Below are 22,681 nucleotides of genomic sequence, written 5' to 3' on the forward strand. Positions count from 1 at the left end.
TGTAGTTTAGCTATAAACATAATTTGGATGACGGTTATAAAGTTGCAACTTACACTTATATACCTTCACAACTGCTTAATATTTGTTTTTTTTTCTCCTTAAAATGAATAAACAAGTTGCTCTCAGAGGAAGATAAGATCCCCAGAACACTGTTTAAAGCGAGAAAGGTGGCAGGGTCCGCCAAATATAAAGAAAACTAAGACAGCGTGAAATTGTGTTACCTCGGAGGTCAGTTTGTTCTCTCTTCTGATTAAAATTTCTTCCCTAAAGTGGCCACTATTTCACATTGTTTTGGTAATACATATTTTCTCTCAGTGCAGACAAATGTGCTTGTTACAGGGCCACCTAGTGACAAAACTGCACAATCACTACTCTCGCCACGGGGTTATCTGCTTTGCATGTCAGAATATGACGCTATGCTCTAACATCCATCCTGCCATACTAATAGAACGCCAGAATAAACAAAAAGTATGTCCCAACACATAGTGCGTCAAATGCTGTGTACGCCGGGGTTACTTCATCCGGCTGCATTTTGCAGCATGCTTTTCTGACCCACAATCCTCTGTGCAGCGGAAGATACGTCACATCATCTGAGCCGCGAGAGAGCGCACACAGATGACAGCTCATGGGCTGCATTCCAAATTGCATACTTTTTGTTTCAAAAATCACGATGGGGGGGTCAAAGTTCAAGTATGTTCCACTTGTATGCATACTGCATGAAACAGTTTGTACTTTCGAAGGGCAGCGGAGGTCCGTACTAACAGGACAAAGGAGAAGTATGTAATTTGGAATGCAGCCATAATGTTTTTTGTCCTCTAGAATAGCACTGCAGTCCATCAACAACAACAAAGAACACAACAGATTACAAAAAAAACACTTAAATAACAAGATGAAAGCCAAAAATACACAACAATATATCCATATCTTTTATTTTTGTCTGATGATGAGCAAAGTACTGATGATGCAATCACCATTTAGGTAAGGACGACACAGGAAAGTAACGTCACTTTGGCTACGGTAAAGTGGTAGAACTGACACAGTGCAAAATGCTTCGCTAAAAGCGTACAATGTAACATAATTTACACTGTAATAAATATACACGGCTTATACAATATATTCACAGGTGAGGTGGGGCTCTAAGACTCCAAATGAATGTCTGAAACATCCTCATATCAAATTATAACGTCATGCTTGTCACACAAGGTGCTGCGGTGGCCTACATCACTAGATGGAGCACAGAGTCAGTAAAGCGTCGGGGAAGCAGTGTCGGGGATTTTCTTTTAGAGGCTACGTCTTCTGTATAAAATAAAAAATTACAGCATGGCAGTGGTATCGGTCACATTATTAATGCTTTTATTTATACCTTTCAGAGCGTGAATTCTCCTCTGCTTTTTTTTTTGCAGTTGTAAAAGTAGGATGTGATGTCATACCAGAAAACTCCCATAGACTCGAGCAAGAGTCAGAGGAATGAGACGTGAGGTTGCCTTCAACTCTATAGGCACTCGTTTATCTGCATGCGGTGTCTTAACATGCCTCTGAGAGCTGAATATATATATATATATATATATATATATATTTTATTTTTTTTCAAAACATCACTATTGAGGTCAGGAACAGATGTGTCACTGATGTAGAAAAAGGTAGTAAAAGCCCTATGTGAGCTCGTATGGTTCATGAGGTTATGTTGTTTCTGTAGCATGCAAAAGCTGGATGTAGCCTATAGGATACTGCCCTGCCGCAGGGCTGTGCTCCCACTCTCACGCTTTGATGCTGAGGCACATAGCTGAATCTACCTTGTCGATAATTGCACTGGATGCATGGACACAAACAGCGAAGCAGAGCCAGCCCCAGTAGCTCCGCTGGGATCTGAGACTGCACGCAGTTTCTGTACAGCCGTTCCTCTCTGCTTTCAGAGCTGATGGTGTGCATGAATGCTACAGCAGAGGCGTGCTACGGATGACTCTGATCACTGCTTTGGATGGAGCTTATCTATTTTCCTCAAGCAAAGGAAACAATGCCAACCAAAGTACAAACATGGACTCTCTCTTGCTAGGGGTGGGCGATCTGGCCAAAGCAATCATATCGTGATGTATTTAATCGAGATCATAATCCGCGATAAAGCCCCTCATCTTTCTTGTTGCTAGCTTTACCTGATGTTGCATCATTTACAATGCGTCACCCATGGCATTGGTTTGTTCAAGTAGCACGGATTCACTAGTCAGAAAGGTTATGTAAAGTTTTGAAACGGAAGAGGACATTAAATACCGCAATCTCTCTGATTCGTCTGACAAGATAGAAGGTAGACTGTGGACGCCTTCGAACGATCACAATCTAGTATCGTCGGATCGCCCACCCCTACTCCCAGGAAACAAAAGCAATTTAATTTTTTTTTTGCACAAGAGACCCAAAGTATCCAACCACAACCCCAGTGCAGCACTGTCTCCCTTTGACTTCCAGCGAACTAAAGCAAATGCTCATAGATTTGAGTTAATATGTGTCTTGCGTCTGCAGTTTAGCGATCGGCATTGATCAGCGCTTCTGTAAATGTACCAGATTTTGCCCTGGAGGAAGCATTTCAACCCTGACTCCCTGAGCAGAAGCTAACCAAATGTTAAAGATAAGACGGCTGTCGGATGTTCCATATCTGATGGTTTACTTTTATGACGCCACAAAAACCTCAAGACTCAATTTGAAACTGGTGAGCACATGTTCCAGCGCATGATGATCTTTCTGTCTGTCCATGTGTCAGTTTGGCATTCAGTAAACCATTTCTTTTGAACCATTAATTTGAACTGAATGACAGAAACGGCACTTGATGCAGAGATGGGAATGACAATATTATAAAGTCCAGTCGAAAGTCACGTTACAAGTCATACTAGAGACATTCCTCTTGGTCTTCCAATAACGAGGAGTTACTAACTTACTGCAAACACGAGTCCTACCACCAAATCTGACTGGTCATGATAATATTTTAAGTAAATGCCTTTTGGTTTCGATTTTACGCTTTCAACTTGTGTAAGTGCGATCTGAAAATAGTTACAAAGATGAGTAATTCTTTACTCTGCAGTGTTGAACAGGGTCTCTTTAGCAGCAGTTGATATTTGTGTACATGCTCATGAACAGGGACAGAGCTCTGGTCCCTGGAAGCAGAAGCGGAATATTTTCCTCCTCCTGGGTCTGAGGAGAGTGTTCTTGAACATTTATTCGTGCCTGCTCATCGCACTTTAAGTCCAGGTCGAGCTTTGCTCAGTGGTCAGTGAGTTCGGTCTTTTCTAACAAAGAGCTTGAATTCCCTAAAACTCTTGAGAGTCGGAGCGCGACATCTAGATGAGGTTTGAGTTACACACGGCGATGTTTGGGCCTGCTGGAGTCTCACAATGAGGTTAAGGAGCTGGAACACTTCCCCTCTAATGCGATTGTGTCACTGTAGCTGGCAGCCTCGACAGTCATCCTCAGGCTCGGTGTTGTCAGAGGAGTAGGAGCTCTCCTCGCTCACTGTCAAATACAACACAGTTATATCAGACAGATTGATAGCAACAAACTTGATTAGACACAGAAACTTCACACATTTACACCGATCAGCCACAACAATGAAACCACTTACAGGTGAAGTGAATAACATTGATCATCTCATTAAAATCTTATTTTCTGCTGGGAAAACGTTGGTGTTGGCATTTATATGAATACCACTTGACACTAACCACCAGCTCTGATGGTGGAGCCCCCTGCCAGCAGGACTGTGCTCCCTGCCACTCCCCAAAAACTGCTCAGCAATGGCCCGAGGAACAAGACAGACAGCTCAAGAAGTCCACTTGGTTTCCAAATTCCCAAGATCCCATTCTGATCCGTGGGATGTTCAGGATCCATAGAGACCCCACTTTGGATTGGACTTGGCTGGAACCTGTTGAGGCATCAACACAGCATCTCTGGGCTATCTTGCACCAGGGTGTTGTCCGCAGATCCTTTAAGTCTTGTGTGTTGTGAATGTTCCTGCACTTTCCACGGATGCTTGATGGGATTGGGATCTTGGTAATTTGGAGGGTCAGGTCAACGCCTTGTGTTCTTTGCCATGTTCCTTGGGTCATTTCTGAGCAGGTTTTGTCTTGTATCGGGGTGCACTGTCATGCCGAAGGAGTCACTGCCATCAGGGAGTGCCAGAGTGGCTGATCGGTGTTCATGTTCAGACTACAAAACAAGAAAATTAAATTGTGTTACTTACGCCACTCTGTCTGTATGGGGAGGAAAGCCTTGTCTCCGTTCTCTCTGATCATCTCCTCTATCTTATCGAGCAGGACTGACACACTCCTGTCCTTGCCAGGGGTCTTACTGTCCAAGACATGATAATAGTTCCCACAGTATTCGAGTAGTCTTTGCAGCTCCCGCCCGCCTCTAAGAATGTGCTCCTCGATGGGCGTGCGGCCCAGCCAGTCACCACAGCTGAACAGTACCATGGTGTGGAGGCATGCGCTGTCACCAAACAGAGTCTCTATGTGAGCGAGGAGCGTTCGCCTCTTCCTGGCGGTGAGCGACGAGACGACGGGGAGGACCAGCAGTAGGGTGTGGGGTCCGGGTCGCAGGAGGGCAGCTCCACGCTGGGACTCTTGGCGGATGCGCTTCGGGGTTCGCCTCACCGAGAACCAATCCCAGCCCGGGGTGTCAACGATGGTGATCCGACGACCGGATACAAGCGCCTGCCTCCTGAGGCACAGCTCTGTCTCCTGGCCGGACTCAAAGTACCGACGACCAAGGATGGCGTTCCCCACCGAGCTCTTACCAACGCCCTTCCAGCCCAACAAGAGCAGTCGCAACTCTGTAAACCCAGAAAGACAGACAAAGATATAGTGAAACAGAGAGAAAAATGGTGCGGGAAACAGTGTGACAGAGTGTGAGACAGCAGTATTGATTGCCTTCCAATGACTAAGCTATTTCTTTAGAACACCAGATCTGGGGCTTTGTTTTCTCGGGAACAGCACTACAGCACAGGAGCACTCATCTCTCTCCCTCACCACATGACTCACTCACTTTCAGACACTAACACACACAGACACTAACACACAGCTCCCTCATACCTCTGGGAGGCCCTCCGATCATCTGCTCCCTCTGCCTGGCGTGCTCCTCCATCCTCATCCTCTCTTCTTCCAGAGCTCTCCTGGCCTGCTCTTCCTCCAGTAAAATCAACTCATTCACCTCGAAGTACCAGCCTGCACAACAGCGACAACACATTATTCATTGCTTTCAGGGCATCACAGCACAAAAATGCAGTAATATTACTTCATTCGAAAAACAAACCTTGGTTGTCTGTGATCAGTTCCTCCACCTTTTCCATCAGCTCAGGTACTTGGGTGTTGTCTTCGGTGTCTTTCCGAGTGTTATCAAAGGCATGGTACCTGGAGGATTAAAAAACAAAGCGATTTTAAAGGGGCATTCCTACTGATTCCTACTGAGTCTGTGAAAACAGTTATAGAAAGTCTGCTGCTGCTCTGAGGGAAGCTAAACTTGAACAGAGAACTGATGGTGTCATAATGATGCCACGTGGGTTATCTCAGTGGAAGGAGACGTGTTTTTTTTTATTATCAGAAAATGAAAATGTAGGATTAAGCATTTTGGAAGATTAAACCATGATAGGGACTAAAAGGGAGCTTTTCTCGGCCAGCTGCTTCAATTTTTTCACCATTCTTGTTAAAAAAAATCTATCTCTCGCGAATCCCCTGACTTATAAAAATGCAATGTGAAAATACTCGAGTACTCTTTGTTCAATGCAATCAAAATTTGATGAAGATACTGCCTTTTCAATTACTTGTCTACAGCAGCTCCCTACATTGCACAGAATGCATTTTGACCGCCAACTGTGTTCTGCTCAGCTAACAAAGCCTGGGGTGGCCACAACCCCAACATTTTTTCAAGGAGATTTTCTTGCATGTGACAAAATCAATCATGCCAGGCTTCAAGCTGTAAGCTTTAGGACAAACACAGGGGTTGAACCAACCATCGTCCTTAGAAGAACTCCTGGCTTCTATTTTTGTTGTTTAGGGCTTACAACTAACAAGAGAATCAAATGGTTATTTGAAAACAATAATGGCAGTTCCTCAAGAGATTAGCATAGCTGTATTAGCATAGCTGCATCCTTTCCAGCGTATGTTTTTGTTCTTCTTTTGAATGGCTCGGGTAAGAATTTGATCTACCAACTGCCGCCACTTGTGATGTTCTCCTTCTGTTGATGTGATTGGTTGAAGTAAGCCTCTGACAGAGTGTGATAAACAGATGGTTTGCCCAATCACCTGCCAAGTTTTTTGTGCCTGCCCTATTCCAAACCATTGCAAAGGATAATTTCCCAGATGGTTGTGTGGAACAAACCATCTGGCTCGTCAGGACACTCAGCCGACCCTGACTCAAGAGACATGACTGAAGGCATTTGATTTGCTTCACGCAGCTCCCTCTGGAGCCACAAAAGGTGTTATACCACTTTTCTACTTATGCAGTAGTTCTCCCAAAGACATGGACGGAGACTTTCATGTGTAAAATCCCTTTTTAAGCTGTGTACTATCCTGCTGCTGCCCTGTTGTTATGACCAAATGATTGTGACCAACAAAGACTTCACACACAAACATCTTCCTTCGATTGGAGCAGACTTTTTGTGAAATCACAGATAGAGACAACAGAGAGAGACAAAGAAAAAAAGAAAGCAGAGAAAACAGACTTTCGTACCTGCTTCCACATCTCTCCACCAGCCACTGCAGGGCGTCTCCAGTGTTCGCTATGTGCTCCTCAATGAACACGCCTTTGGTCAGCTTGTCCACTCCGGTAAACACCACCATTGAGTACCTCCAGGTCCCTCCACCCAGGGCCCCCAGCTGCTCCTCTGCTGCTCTCCTCTGGATCTCAGTGAAGGGCTGTGTGATGGACACGACCAGCAGGATGGCGTGGGGTCCAGGAGGGCAGAGAATGGCACCCATACACGGTCCCTCGCTGTCCAGGCTTGGAGGGGGCTGCGGTGGGGTGTCGGACTCTGCGCCGGCATTGTCGTTGTTGTTGTCAGCTTCGGGTTGGTCCTCCGGGTCACTGGGGATGGCCCATGGTGGTGTGTCGACCACAGTGACCCGTCGGCCGAAAATCTCTGTCTGGCCCACGTTGCTGTGGGTAGTCTCTGCCCCAGAGTCAAAGACCTCCTCCCCCAGGATGGTGTTGGCGGTGGAGGTCTTACCAGACCGTGGCCCCCCGAGGATCAGCAGTCTGCGCTCAGGGGGGTGTCGGCCCCTGGGGTCCCCTGTTGAAAGACAGAAAGATTAGACTGGAGGTTCCCCACATGGATTGGTTTGCTGGTTTCTATTTCTCTCTGTGATCTCAGAGGAAATTATCTTCATCCTTTACTCTGTTTTAATCTCCTGTTGGGTCTCATCCCCAGAGTGCCTTCTGCATTCCTTCTATTGCAATACAAAACCTGACCTCTCAGGTCCTTCTCAGACACTCTCCCTCAAACATGTCTGTCCTCCCTCCTCAGATTCCCCCTTCCTTATCTGAGCACATTGCTACCTTATACCTCCTCTTTCATACTTGTCCTTCTCTCCCTCTAACCCCCTCGCAGCATGCCTTCTCTTTGTTTTCCTCTGTCCTTAGCCTTTGGAAAAATTGGGTCAGAGAGGAGGGACCCTTGGAGTCCTTCCAGAAAGAACGGCATGTGGACAGAATACTGTACGATTTACTTGGATTGAAAGTTACACAAACTGGATACATGTTTCGATAAACGGCATCCCAAAAAATAAGAAGATTCAGGTGGCGGCAGGAGGAAGTACAGATGCCTGCTCTGCGCTGATGACAAGAGGGGAGAACACAGAGGGAGGAGAAGGAAGTTTATTGATTTACCCCTGTTACTCACTGCTGCTGGTACTTTCCATGTGAGCTGCTACACACGGGAAGTTGCCAGCAACAGTTTCCAAGAATTGAGGATGTTTGAGACCAAACATGAAATGGCTCGGAGAGTGTACCCCGGATGCTGCCAGTGAAAGAGCAGTGATGAAGGGGGGAACCTGCGGCGAGGTGTGCAGCAAAGGATGAAAGCCCACTTACCAGTGTCAGAGGCAGAGGACACAGCAGCCATCTTGTGTGTAGAACCTCTGGCTTCCTCCTCCTCCGCCCCCCTCCTCCTTCTCCTTCTCGCCTCCACGGTGGATTCCTCTTGTTGCCTCTTCAGAAAGCGTCGGGACCTGAGTGGTGTGCGAAAGGCTGGCAGCTCGAATGCTTCTTGGCTCTCTCTTTCACTCTCACCCTCATTCTACTGCAGCGTAACCAGCTCTATCTTCTGCTTCCTGTGTCTACCCCCTGCTTCCCCTTCTCTTCTCATACCTCCTCTGCCATTCAACTTCTCCCCCTCTTTTTTTTTGTGTGTGTTTAAATCTATAATCTTCCACACCCCCTTCACCCCAGTATGGCTCTTTCGCGTCCTTTCCTCTGTAAAGCGTCCCTCTCTCCTCTTCTCCTCTTCTGCTCGTCTTCCAGCGTCTTCCTTCTTTTGTCTTAGTTATCAGTCCGAGCACAGGGGAAAGATTGTGCAATGCAGGAGACTGGAAGCCAAATCCACCCCTGCTGCAGCAGCTCCAGGAAGATGTCTCGTCATTTTTTTTTTTTAAAGGCAAAACAGAGGAAGCTGGTCCTCCCACTTGCTCGTATCACACAGCAGTAGCAGCAGCGGCAGTGTGGCACTGTATGCAGACTGCAGTCAGGAGGACAGATAGAAAGATGGATAGACAGAGAGAGAGAGAGAGAGAGAGAGAGAGAGAGAGGGAGCGTGAGGAGGGAGAGAGGGGGCACTATGTTCTCTATTTACAGCTGGATGTATTCCCCAGCTGATGCATCACGAACAAACACAACACTTTATATGATGCCTGCAGACATGGAACCACCATGAGGCAGGGAGGGCACGTATGCTGCATGAATACATTTACATGTTGATATAAGACGTGCAGGCACAGCTTACATAATACATAAAAACACCCATAAATAGCACATGCGTGTGGGACCGCATGTAACTGCACTGAATTCAAAGCGCTGTCACCTTTAGCGTCTCAGGGCTGCATCACAAACACATGATGTTTGGGGCAGAGACATGATGTGAATCACCCTGAGAGGCTGAGCTCATCCTTGGCTCCTCATCAGGTTAATTATGCACGCTGGATGGCGAGAGGCGTTCACGGACTCGAGGGAAGTCACGTAGGATAGAATTAACGTTACCAAACATTCGCTGTATGGACTTTAAATATAAGAGCAGCCGTGTTGATAAATATTTGACGTTTGTTGGCGCACTTTTGTTGCTGTAACTCCTCTCCGTCGCTGCAGTTCTCCACAAACAGTTTAAGCAATTAAGCGGTGACGTAGCAGCGCCACTCTGCCGTACACCGTTTACGGGACGTCCCTCTGACCTCACGCCGTACGCCGGCTTGTACTGTCGTAAAAAAAGCGCGTCCTCCTCCTCCATGTGATGCTGGGAGCTGCAGTCGGCACAGCTACCCAGCAAGCTAGTGTGTGTGTGTCGGTGTGTGTAGGTGTGTGTAGGCGGACTTCTCTCGTTCTTTAGCGGACAACACCTCGTCTTGCGAGCATGGAGGGAGCCGACGAGTTCATGAAGTACCGCTCCCCGCTGGTGTCCAGGTATGCCAGCAAGGAAATGGCGTACAACTTCAGTGACAGGAAGAAATTCACGACCTGGAGGAAGCTGTGGATCTACCTGGCCAAGGCTGAGAAGGTTTGACACATTGTGGCTCAGTTATAGCAACCATGGCATGTGTCCTGGCCAACATTGTCGTGTTTACTGTATATGCACTTGTTCCATGCTTTATAAGTCCTATGAACTATAGTGTGCGACCTTCAGAGAGCCCTATCAAGTTCCCTGCTCTAAATATAGTTTTAAGGAGGACCCCTATTTGTGAACTGTGCACGGTCCTCTGCTTCTTGTGCCAAGCAATAAGCAGAAAACAGTAAACATTAAGCATAAAGTATAGAAATGAACATGTCTCAGCTAGGAGGGACTTGCATTCATAACAATATTTTAAAGGGGCGCTATGCAATTTTGGAGAAGACATTCAAACTCAGATTTCTAATATTTACAATGAGGCAATAGTACAAACTCAGAAATATTTGTTTTTTTCCACAACTGAATAAACACGTTGTTCTCGTAGGAAAACAAGGTCCACAGAACACTGTTTGAAGCTAGAAAGGTGGCAGGGTCCGCCAAATGTAAACAAAGTAAAACAGCATGAATTTGTGTTGTCCTTTAAGGTCGCCCCGTTCATTAATTTATTCCATCATGAAAACAAAGAGTTTGTTCAAAAACGACACAGTGCACCTTTAACACCGTTCAAGTCACATGCGCAGTAAACAGTCGTATGAATGCGTTGTATGTTATTTAACACCACAAATGGAGATCAGATTAGTTTCATACAGCCGCACACTCATATTTATATTCTAGGATACCAAGTAGTACATGTCTACATTAACATCTTAGAACATCTCTAATCAGACGTTCTATCAAACGTTAGTTATTTTTCAGCATTTAGACACTTGTCCTCCCCTCAGTGCCCTGTCATACAGCAGCACCATCCACATTCTTTACGGAGATAAACAGATAGAAAAGGTTTAGAATCAGCATCAGAACAACAAACTTCAACATGTTTCAGGCAGATGGACATAAACAGAGAAACAAGGTTGTTAAGTCATCTCAGCCCTTACCGTCTGATAACTGTCAGCTTACATAATGTGTAGACACTTGTAGAATATATAGAAGCTATACGGGAGATCTTCAAACCTAACATGCCTCAATTTGTTGTTTTTTTTATTGCTGCACCACTGCATCAAATGGAAATATTCTTAATGATTTCCCCCGAATCTCAGTTTCACGGATTTCTTTCATTTGGAAACTCGTGGTTTTTCACCAGAACTTTGACTCAGTTCCTGTGTATGCGAACAAGGTTTTGCTCCACAGAATGAGAAGTTGTTATGCACACTTCAGGGGTCATCCCCTCTGAATCATCTTGACATTTAGCTCCCAAACAGCTGTGTGATACCAGGCCCACATTTTAACTCTCAAAGTTGATCGACAACCACTGAACTTTGTAGTTGCTGATGATTTAGAAACATCTATTAACATATTTCTCTGTAGCAAAATCTAATTCTGTAATTCTCTTAATTCGGCTGAGGGATTCCTGCACTTGTCGTATTAAAGAGGTCAGGTGGGGTTGACTGGTGACGGACCCTGTCTCACATGCATCACCTCACATCACTAATCAGAACAGATTATCTCAGTCCATCTTTTGTTATTGATCTGTATATTGAGTTCTTCCTCGGTGAGGTAGCTTTGCTACAGTTTGCCCGTTCACAGTTGGTGAGGCCTGTGGCCCCCTCTGTGTGGTTAGTGTGTGAAAATAGCATGCAGCGAATGTCACAGTAACAGGAGACCGCCCCCGGAGAGGCTGCGTTTACTGGCCTAAAACCAGCCCAGCCGTTCTTCTGTAGCCTTTTCCCTCCAAGTAATGTTTGTCTTCTTCAGTGACATTTCTTGGGCTGAGTCACTGTTTGCTTGGAATCAAACTGCACACAGTCTGACCTTTGACACCGCAGAGTTTGACGTCGTTAGGGCTTGGACTCTGTGGTATCATGGGGGGAGTGAGGTACTCTCAGGAGTTGGGCTTGATTTCTTAATGAATCCATTCTGTGGTTCCATCTCATGACCCTGTCCAAATGGATAAAGACTCTAATCTAATCAGGATATCGAGAGCCTTCTCACGAGGCGAGCACATGCCCGTCACGACAAGACAGAAGGTTGACTGACATTATCAGCAGACTCTCTGTCTCTTGTTTGGACATCCTGAAGTGACATGTGATTGTCTTTTTTTACTGTACATATGATACTGGAAGCAGTCGTCTCACCTTTGCCCAGATTACCTGCATCTTAAACTCTCACATTTGAACTGAAACTCGGGCAACCACTACCGATTATTTTCATTATCAGTTGATCCTCTGTTGAATCTATAAAATGTCAGAAAATTGTGAAAGAAGTCAGTCATAATTTCAGATATTACACTGAATTGAAAATACATGTTTCAAATTGCCTTCAATATTATTTGTGTCCTCCTCAGGCTTTGGGTCTGCCCATCACCGACGAACAGATTCAGGAGATGGAGAGCCACGAAAAGGACATCGACTTCGCCATGGCGGCCGAAGAGGAGCGCAAGCTCAGGCACGATGTCATGGCCCACGTCCACACGTTCGCACACTGCTGCCCCACCGCTGCTCCCATCATCCACCTCGGCGCCACCTCCTGCTATGTTGGAGACAATACTGTAATTACGATTGACGTCGCACAAGCTGCTACAGCCTTGGTTACATGATCCATAATCTCATATTTTCTCTCCAGCTCGCCCTTGAAAAAACAAGTCCCATCTACAAAATCTAATCCTGTGTTGGGATTACATTTATTGTTTCTTGAAAGGGTTTCATGCTCTCTAAGTTGTTCTGCTTTTCCTGCTCAGGATTTGATTATGCTGCGTGATGGATTTGACATTCTCTTGCCTAAGGTGAGCCCCAGCTGTTCGACTGAAAACGCACACACTCCCATCTATGGAATTGTTAGAAATGGAGGCATGTTTTTTCTCTTCTTTGTAAGCCCCAGCTGCTTAGTAACAAGTCAACAATGTAGAACTAATTTATATGCAGTGTTTTGTCACACAAACCAGAATTAAGCTTATGAACATATGAGGATGAGTGATTATATGTATTATGTAATAAATCGGCACTAAAGCCCTTTGTTTTTCTTTCTACAGCTGGCCAGAGTCATCGACAGACTGGCAAAGTTTGCAGAGAAGAACGCTAACCTACCCACGCTCGGCTTCACACACTACCAGTGAGTCTGAACACGGCTGCATGTCCTCTCATCAAACGCATCCTGTTTGCAATGTTGTCATGTGTTTATCGGACATCTTTGTCTGATTTGTCTGATAAAGAACGCATAGTGTTGACGTAGCCGCTTTCGAAATCTGGTACATTTGGTTGATGGACGCAGCCTGTGTGATCCCTCTCTCCCTACAGGCCCGCACAGTTGACCACGGTGGGGAAGCGCGCCTGTCTATGGCTGCAGGACTTGACCATGGACATGCGCAACCTGCAGCGAGCCCGCGACGACCTGCGTTTCCGGGGAGTCAAGGGGACCACCGGCACTCAGGCCAGCTTCCTGCAGCTCTTTCAGGGGGACCACGAGAAGGTAAAATCATCTATAGCCAGGCATGTTGAGTAGGATTATTATTTTTAAGGTGCACTATATAAGATTTTGCCACCTGTAAACACCTGTCATACTCAAAACGAAATAGGGGGCAGCATATCACCAGGGTAACCACTAATTGCGGCTTACTGTAGCTGCCGTTAGCTAGTTGGCTAACCGTGCAGCTAGCAGTTCAGTCCGGGAGCTTGTTTTTGTTTTCAGCTTACATGTTTACATATTGCCCCTTTAAGTCATGATGGATTGAAATGTAACAATTCACACATTTAATCATTTTATTTCTCCAGGTGGAAGAGCTCGACAGACTTGTGACAGAGATGGCTGCCTTCAAAAAGTGAGTTCTCTACTGAAGTGGGGGAGATTAACAATATTCTGTAATTCACCAGTTCATTTACTAGAAGAAAGGTGATTATTAGCCGCCACAGCTAAAATGAGGCTTGTGTCATTTAAAGAGCTACAGAGACTTGCTCTGTTATTATCCCAGATGATGTTGTCCCATTGCTTCACAGATCCTACCTGGTGACTGGACAGACCTACAGCCGTAAGGTGGACATAGACTGCCTGTCCACATTGGCCAGTTTGGGAGCTACTGTTCACAAGGTAAACTGCAGCAGCTGGAGAAACATACAGTAATGCTGCCACCTAGTGGTGTGTAATAGAAATCTGTAACGTGTTGTGATGAAGCAGCCCTTTATCTGACTTCTTTCTCATCTCTTATCCGTCTGTCTGTAGATCTGCACGGACATCCGCCTGCTCGCCAACCTGAAGGAGATTGAGGAGCCTTTCGAGAAAGAGCAGATTGGTACATTCACTCGCCTCATACAGCCGCATCGCACTCAGAAATCTAAAGACGCGCTACCCTTTAGCACAAGCAGAATGCCAGCATGATGGTGTCTTTGCTCCGGCAGGTTCCAGTGCCATGCCCTACAAGAGGAACCCCATGCGTGCGGAGCGCTGCTGCAGCTTGGCCCGACATCTGTTGGCGCTGATGTCCGACCCGCTGCAAACAGCCGCGGTGCAGTGGCTGGAGAGGACGCTGGACGACAGCGCCAACAGGTCACCAGACACGATAGTTTGCTTGACTTTGATGAGATAGTTTGATGTCCTAAGACTTATTTGTCACTTGATCAGTTAAAGGTACAGTTGACGGTCAAATGAAAAGACATATTTCTCCTCTCACCTTTATTGTCTGGTGTTCCTTAGCAGCTAGACTGTTTTGTAGTCAGTTGTCAAGTTGTTGAGTTTAAATTTTGCTGTGAACTGTCTCTTTAAAGGTATCTGGGCTCTCAGTTGGTACTTGACCAAGTGAATGCTTGTTCATGTTTACTCATTTTCCCCCCTCATGCCTGTGCAGAAGGATCTCCCTTCCTGAGTCCTTCCTGACGGCAGACATCATCCTCAGCACCCTGCAGAACATCACAGAGGGTCTGGTGGTCTACCCCAAAGTCATCGAGAGACACATCCGCCACGAGCTACCCTTCATGGCCACGGAGAACATCATCATGGCCATGGTGAAGGCTGGAGGGAACAGACAGGTATTCGTGTGCAGTTATACGTTTGTAGTGTAAAAAAAAAAACACCTGACCTTTTGGAATCAGCTTTTGTGCTTCACACAGTATATTTCTACTTCAGGACTGCCATGAGAAGATCCGTGTTCTGTCCCAGGAGGCAGCAGCTGTTGTCAAACAGGAGGGCGGTGATAACGACCTGCTGGCCAGAGTCCAGCGAGACCCCTACTTCGCCCCCATTCTGGGCCAGCTGGACGCCATACTGGACCCCAAGACCTTTATCGGCCGTGCTCCCCAGCAGGTACAACATGAACAGCGCAGTTTTTTTTATTCCATCTCCTCTGCCATTCAGTGTTATTTTTAATTTTAGGTGTCTGTTTACATACATAGAGTAGCAACATGCTAGCACCTAAGCTTAGTCTACATATAACATTAATGTATACAAATATTTGAAAAGGAATAATACATCTACAGAGCTTGCAGAAGGGTGCAGAGTAAAAATATCTCTTTTCCTCTTTTTTATTATTGTGTGATTTTAAAATATTTGTCAGGTCCAAATTGATAGTTTTGTTTATCTCGGTATAAGAATTCTCACAACTTGCCCCAGCTTCTAACAAGGTTTGTAAGCCAATAGTATAACGCCGCTGTAATCCCACGGTATCTGTGTTTTGTTAGCGTCAAGTATCTTGGTGGTTGCCAGTTTGTGGAAGAAAAAAAATAGCCTAAAAATGGCTGATTTCCTTCAGTATGCGCCCAGCAACTGTACTGCCTTATGTTAGCTAGCCATCATTCGTGATGTCAATGCTAGCTATTATATGTATATATATTAGCAATATCAATGTGTGCTAGTGTTAGTGACCTTGACCTTGGCTTTAGCTAGCATTAGCGAGGTTATCGTTCGCTAGTAAGTTTAGCTACAACAAACTGGCAACCACTTGAGGGGGCAGATGATTGGGACAACAGTGGTTTTGTGTCGTGAATGCAATGGAAGGTGACGAGATGGAGTACCACATTCAGTGGCGCAATGTTTTCAATAACCCCTTCTTAAAATTTTTCCCAAAAGGACATCTAGAATGTCAAACATAATGGTGCGTAATATATTCTTTCTCTCTCCCGTGTCCAGGTGACCAGGTTCCTGTCTGAAGAAGTCCACCCCCTGCTGGAGCCTTACAGGGCGAAGATGGATGTCAAGATTGAGCTTGAGCTCTAACGCACACAAACGCATCCGATAATGTACACAAGAAAACAAGACTTCATCATGGTGTGTGGCCTCAATAAAGAAAAAATCTTTGCATTAATTTATCTCTGTCGGAGTGTTTTTTCTTCAAATTCATTCACAGTGTTAAATTCTTTTTCTTGGAACATAAAAACAAATGGAAGTAGATGATGTCTGGATTCCATCAGCCTTATTAACTGGAACCAAAGGTCACGTGTGCAAGCCTGCATTTTAATTATTAACATGCCAATTGAATACTGAAGTGACTTAACATTTATGGTTAATTGTAACATAATCCCGCGGCCTGAAGATGGTTGCAAAGACCTTTTTTTTCCTCTGCTCATTCTAACTTATACCGTTGGGTAATTCAGGTTCCTGTTCGGAGCACTTACACATTGAGGTTTGTTTTGAGTTATGAGAAAGGAAAAGGTAAACTGTAGAGGGGAGGAAACACACTGTCAGAACTCAAGAGGTTGTAAGTCTGAAAAAAAAAAAAAAAAACAGCAGCTCAAAGTCCAGCCCAGCCCTCGAATATAACCAGTTGTGTTACCGTATTTTGTGGTGTAGTGCACCATGTAAAGAATTCCAGGTGCTCTATTTGGTTTGTTGTAAAGAATGGCAACTTTCTTTAATATTGAGCCCCCCTCAGTCTACACCCTCCTCCCTCACTGTGTTTACTTTGTGTGTAACACTGGGACAAAGTGCGGCCATGTCCGAGCTGACCTCATCTATGTGTGTTATTATGGTAATGGTGACGATAATGAGCTACTTTCAATGAAGTTCTGATAGAGCTGCCTTTGAATCTTTAACCAGTCGTTCCTCAGCACAGTGAGTACAAATGTTTTCTCTCTCTCTCTCTTACACACACACACACACACACACACACACACACACACACACACACACACACACACTCTTAAATTACAAATGTTTAAGCACTGTCTTTGGTGTCTTCTCTCCTTGTGTTTTTATTTTCCATGTGAGCAGCTTGTTTTATATGTGAGAGGTGACAGTTGTACATGTTTCTCCTCCATATGAACTAAGCAGCAGCTGTAGTGCAACATGTGGCTGTGGGCTTTACTCCCCGTCTGCCTGGCTGTCTTTGGTACTGTAGGCATCTGGACTGTGTGAGTATTTCTGACTCTTTCCACTGAGTTTAGCGTTTTCATAGTCATATATATTTACAAATAATTTGTAATATTTATTTGATCCATTCATTTATATGGTAATCCTTTCAGAGTAACAAATTACAGTATGTCAGAGGGATTTAAAGTTAGGGAGTCTTGATAAAGTAAAGGAGCGGCTGTGGCTCAGGGGTCGAGCCAGTGTCCTGTTAATTGAAGGTCGCTGGTGTGAGTCCCCTGGTCTGCATGTCGAAGTGTCCTTGGGCAAGACACTGAACCCCAAACTGCTCCTGATGTGCGGGTCTGCAGCCACCATGCGGGGTCTATGAATGAATGTATGTATGTATGAATTACTGTAAGCCAAAATGACAATGTAATGACAAAGGCATCTGCGTCTTAATAAGGAGTTGGCCCACCAGAACAGCTTCAGTGCACCTTGGCATTTATTGTACAAGCCTCTTGAACTCAACTTGGAAGGTTGGACATCATTCCTCTCTCATCAGCTCTCTCATCTCTCATGATGGTGGAGAGCATTGGTTCCCACTTTGGACAAGAGAACTGTGAAGGCCGTAGCACAAGGGTGCCCAAACTTCACCACCTGGACGACCAAAACTTGAACTCAGTGGTGGAACCAAAAGCAAAAACCTTCATTATTGCGCTGTAATGAGACAAATATGGAACTTTGATCAGAAGTTCCCTTAATTCACTGACTTCCTGTGCAGTGTCACTCTGCCCATCACGCTCAGATTATGAAATATTTGTTTGCTTGTAAGTTGGTACTCCATATTTGAAATGGTGTAATTTATTTCTAACCTCTAGAATCCTCCATTTTTTGTCTCGGCATGAGTGCTCATTATTTTTTATTTTTTATTGGTACCTTGTACATACTTGACAGTTATCCTGTAGTTTGGGGACTATAATGTAAAGCATTACCATTTATATTTCTTTAAATTCACTAGTATGAAGATGAATTGGATCCATAGGCCTATCCAGTAACAGGAAATAAATACAAAATGACAAGTAGATAATAATAATAATAATATACAACAGACATAATGGTATATTTAAAGTGAAACACAATACACAGATATATAGAAAAACCTCATACTCCTGAAAGAAGAATCAAACAGGTAAATATCAAAGGCTCAAAAGTCACCTCTGGTATTTAAGCATAGTCTTAAATGTTTCCCCACAGATGTATGACATGTGTAATAAAGAGGGCTGTGTGTGGTGCCATGTCTCCAGGGAGCGAGCTGAGCTTTAACGTTTCTTCCCATCAGGTTTGCTGTATCTGTAACAAACGGATCGGTCAACCTGACAGAGGGAGTCCCTTACATCAGGTTGGTGATGAAAAACAGATAAAGTGGTTACAGTGAGCTGATACTGAGTAAACAGGTGGTAATGAACCAAACAAGCCAGATCATTATGTTCAAAGGTAATGTACAAATGAGAGTGATTCGATTTGCTCCATCTTCCCTGAAGCGAATGTGGCACCTACACCCCTCAGAGCTGTCTCTTCTCCCAGGTCTGCAACATCTGCTCGGTTTTAGGTAATGACAGATATATTTAGACATTACTGGTAGTGGCAGTCCTTTATCACTTAAGCTCTGTCCATCACATGCTTCAATTGGGTACACAAATAGTTTTCAGATGTCTCGGTGTCCTCTCCGTCTGCGTCCCCCAGCTCTGTGGATTGTGGTGATCCGTTTCCAGCAGGTTAAAGATTTCGGTGACCATGGAAAGGCCAACGTTGCCAGCATTGTTTTGGGATTCATCTCCTCAGTAGGAATCTCTGTCCTTGGAAACTTCCAGGTAACCAGAATATATTCTAGAATATATTGATAATAATGAAATAATGAAATATTTGTTTTTTTCTAAGCTGTAATTATCAATCACTTCTTCCTCTGCCCATGCCCACCTAGCCGTCAGTGGTGAGGAGTCTTCACCTGTTGGGGGCGTTCCTGGCTTTCTTCCTCGGCCTGGCCTACTTCTGGGTACAGCTTTATCTAACTTATCGGGCTCAGCCGGCAAAGGACCGATGCTATGCTGGGCCTGCCAGGGCGATCTGCTGCGTCCTCTGCACCGTCATGATTATCCTCAGTATCCTTCTTATCTGAATGACTTAAAAAAAAGTATTCGGTAAATATAGAATCCAAGATAAGGTGATACTTGTCAATATCAGATTCAATAGAAAAAAGGTAGTATTTATAAAGGAGCCTGTGCATATTGTTGCATCTATAAGTGTAATACACAGCTATGTGTATGTGTAACTATTTCAGCCATTATGCACCTTTAGCCAAACAATGTGGCCTATCTACTTCTGCTAGCCTACAATTTCTTTTCAACTGTTTATAAAGTACTTTAAGCCAATTTAACCATTTACTCTATCGATTACTATCAGCTTACTACTTTCTACTGTTTAAATACTAAATACTTACTTAGCTTAGCATTTATTAATTTATAGTTAGTTACCTGACTATTTATCCCTTACTCTGAGCTACGTTGGCTATTTTATCAGTTAGCCTTTCCATTACTTTTAGCTAAATATTTCCAGTAGCGTTAGCTTGGCTATCTTTTTTAATCACTTATCTATTACTTTGAGCTAACTATTTCAACTATTTATATGTAGCTGTTCGCTAACTATTTAACACTTTATCTGCTACCTTTACGGCTATTTAACCATGTATCCATCACTGTTAGCTACAGAGGCTATTCTAACATTTGGACTGTCCAACTAACTATATCAGCTGTTAATAAGTTAAGTTATACTTAGATAATTATTTGGATTATTTATCCATTAACTTTAACTAACTGTGTCCATTATTATTATTTTTGTTGTTGTTGCTGTTTTCACATTGCAACACCATATTGATATTCATTTTTACTTCAGATTTAGCTCATTTTGTATAGTACTGTATATGTAGCCCATAAAGCCTGAGCTGGAAAGTATTTTATTTTGAATGGTCCCTCACGTTGTTTGCCACCACTCAAGGATAAACCAGAATGGGAAACTACAGACAGAGTACAGTACCATACAATAAAAACTCGGACCACACTGATTCATGCAAAAGTGACAACATGCACCACAGAGTAGATTTTGAAAGTGCCCATGAACCCTTTGCTGTTGTATTTACTGTCATGTGCATTTACTCAGTATCATGTTCCTTGACCGCTCTCTCCTCCCTCAGTGGTCGTTCTCCACTTTACAGGCCGTTACTCTGCAGCTGCCATCTGTGAATGGATCCTGGTCATGCTGTTCTTCTGCCTGTTTGGCCTTTTCGCAGCTGAGTTCAGACACGTCGACTGCCACCAGCTAACTGTACAGAAAGGAGCTCTTGAACGTGACCACAGGCCTTCGACAATAGAAGTCAACGGTTATGTTACGAATGCACTTTCCTGAACAGGCACACACGTGCAACTACAAGTGTATGTAGTTCAAAACCCACAGACTTGTTGCCACGTTGCCTTTAACGTAGGCTTGATGCCTGTGCACTAGATTCATAATGTACACATTCAGTTGCTGTACAGAGTATTGCTGCTTTAGTGCTTTTCAGTCACTCAATGGAGAGTTTTTTTTACTCTAATTACTAATTATTGTATTTGGTATTTAACTGTATTATAACCTTGTTGTGCACTTTATTTTCTCATGTCTCTAATGTTTATAAGATTAACCGCCATTCCCCATTTTTTTTGTTATCTTGCCATTACATGATTCACACATTAAAGAACACACAATACATTCATCAGTGTATTAAATTAAATTGTTCTTTTAAAAAAATTGCTCTTTAGCCAGTGAAGCAAAACATAATAAGACATAGTATGATTTGTCTTGTCTTTTCTCGAAGCTGCATGTGATCTTGTTTGTAAAACCAGTCCTCTCCAAATACTGCAATAAACACAACTAACACAAGGTGGCACCGTTCAGCCACCTTTCACTCCTCACAGTGTCCCAACTTCTATTCAGTAATCACTGTTTAAATGGAACAATACACAACTGATTTATTCACAGTTCAACCATTCACACATATACATTACATCCTCTCATTTTTTTGTCTGGTAAACCCCCGGTCACCCCTCTCGCAGCGCGCTACGTCACACTCTATAACATTGTCTCCATCTGTACAATGTGGCCAAAGCTCATGATTAGTGCATAGACAGTGAATACCAGGAAAAGTCTGGTCATTTTCTCCCTCACCCTCCACCTGTCAGCTGTGCGCTACAGCAGAGGAAGGGGAACAGAAAAGGAGGATGGAGGTATGAAGGAAAGGTTTTGTTAGCAAAGAGAGTTATTTCCCCTATGACATAATGCGAGATGAGAACTGTCCTGTGCTGTTTGATACGTTTGTGGTGCTTTTATTTTGAAGAGCTTTGCAGAAAATCACCATGGAAGGCTACTCATCAAATACACATCAGGTTTAAGTCTTTAGATCATCTTTCTTCAACACTACAGATTCTCTCTTTATTATCAGAAGTTGCCCTTCTACCATCCTCAGTAATAGCACCGTCCAGCAGGGGCGCCGTGGAGCGCCTCTGGGCTGACAAGCGTTTCACTGATGGGAAAATGCAGCTCTGGTGTCGTGCCAGCATGTTTTTTTGGAAGATGCCTCCAGTTTAAACAGAGGTTCTACATTCAGCACAATTTGTCAGGGCTATTTGAGACGGCCAAAACAATGGAGCTCTCACAGCCGTGGCGATAGTGGGAGAGGTCCTACTCTTGGCCACGGCGCTCAAACTATTTCTCTCATCCCAGATCCCTGTTTATTTAAACATATTGTCATGGGGTCTGTTGGCACGGGCTCTGGTCGCACTTTGCGATCACATTTTCACTTGTGTTTGCATATTTTGTTGATGTCAATAAAAGAAAAAATCACTGGGGGCATGTAGGGAGGCTTGAGATGGGAATACTGGGCCCCCAGTGTCCTGCTATGTCCCGACAGCATTCTTTCACATACTCCATGCTGTGTGATCACCAGAGGGGGGCTTTGACGAGCGGGCACAGGGATCAGACGGACAGCTCGGAATTCTATGGGAATTTCTCAAGTGCTGTTTGTTAACAGTGTTTGTGCTGCAGGCGGCGTGCAGATTTTACACTTGTGGTTAAACAATGCTGTCTTTGGGTCTCTAATGAACTTGTTTGCTGCAACATGAACTTCAGGTCACTCTTGTGATACATGCACTTACTCCGAAATGCGGACGTGCACTCATTTTGAATATGTCAGATGCAGAGACCCAGCAAATGCTTGAACCAATTAAAGGATCTGGCACAAATTTAAAGGTTCAATTTGTAAGAATTTTGCCACCTCTTGAATTCATACTCCCCAAAGCATAAAGGGCAGCATGTGACCAGAGAAACCACTGGCTGCATGGCTAACTGAGCTAATGGCAGCTACAGTTAGCAGTCTGGTCTGGGAGCGTAGAGTGGTATTAGAAGACAGGACATGCCGGGGCTAGGTGGTTAGCATGCTAACTTGAGTAGATATCTCTGATGCAATACATGGATGTCTTTGACATGATGTCAAAACTCTTGTTTCTTCACATTCTGATGGTGATTTTAGTTTATTTAAAAAACAAC

General features: G+C 44.3%; 3 protein-coding genes across 3 annotated transcripts; 2 read left to right on the plus strand and 1 right to left on the minus strand.

The window, feature by feature from the left end:
• Positions 1 to 903: 903 nt before the first annotated feature.
• On the minus strand, positions 904 to 9,344 carry LOC115575547 (GTPase IMAP family member 8). Its single transcript, XM_030407716.1, has 7 exons — positions 9,050 to 9,344; positions 8,065 to 8,707; positions 6,706 to 7,264; positions 5,290 to 5,387; positions 5,070 to 5,201; positions 4,220 to 4,810; positions 904 to 3,495 (listed from the first exon to the last, which is right to left on the minus strand). The coding sequence occupies exons 2-7, from the start codon at positions 8,093 to 8,095 to the stop codon at positions 3,422 to 3,424; spliced, it is 1,485 nt and encodes a 494-aa protein (XP_030263576.1). The 5' UTR covers positions 8,096 to 8,707; positions 9,050 to 9,344; the 3' UTR covers positions 904 to 3,421.
• Positions 9,345 to 9,426: 82 nt separating this feature from the next.
• adsl (adenylosuccinate lyase) lies at positions 9,427 to 16,067 on the plus strand. Its single transcript, XM_030407717.1, has 12 exons — positions 9,427 to 9,736; positions 12,126 to 12,329; positions 12,519 to 12,563; positions 12,810 to 12,889; positions 13,075 to 13,246; positions 13,549 to 13,595; positions 13,771 to 13,861; positions 13,994 to 14,063; positions 14,170 to 14,317; positions 14,616 to 14,796; positions 14,894 to 15,070; positions 15,893 to 16,067. Exons 1-12 carry the CDS (start codon positions 9,593 to 9,595, stop codon positions 15,977 to 15,979), a joined length of 1,446 nt encoding a protein of 481 aa, XP_030263577.1. The 5' UTR covers positions 9,427 to 9,592; the 3' UTR covers positions 15,980 to 16,067.
• Positions 16,068 to 16,719: 652 nt separating this feature from the next.
• tmem150b (transmembrane protein 150B) lies at positions 16,720 to 21,051 on the plus strand. The gene is made up of 7 exons (XM_030406829.1): positions 16,720 to 16,813; positions 17,033 to 17,112; positions 18,390 to 18,449; positions 18,592 to 18,659; positions 18,794 to 18,921; positions 19,032 to 19,209; positions 20,298 to 21,051. The coding sequence occupies exons 2-7, from the start codon at positions 17,048 to 17,050 to the stop codon at positions 20,507 to 20,509; spliced, it is 711 nt and encodes a 236-aa protein (XP_030262689.1). The 5' UTR covers positions 16,720 to 16,813; positions 17,033 to 17,047; the 3' UTR covers positions 20,510 to 21,051.
• Positions 21,052 to 22,681: the final 1,630 nt, after the last annotated feature.

The sequence above is a fragment of the Sparus aurata genome, chromosome 23 (assembly GCF_900880675.1).
Source record: "Sparus aurata chromosome 23, fSpaAur1.1, whole genome shotgun sequence".
In the NCBI taxonomy this organism is placed as follows: domain Eukaryota; kingdom Metazoa; phylum Chordata; class Actinopteri; order Spariformes; family Sparidae; genus Sparus; species Sparus aurata.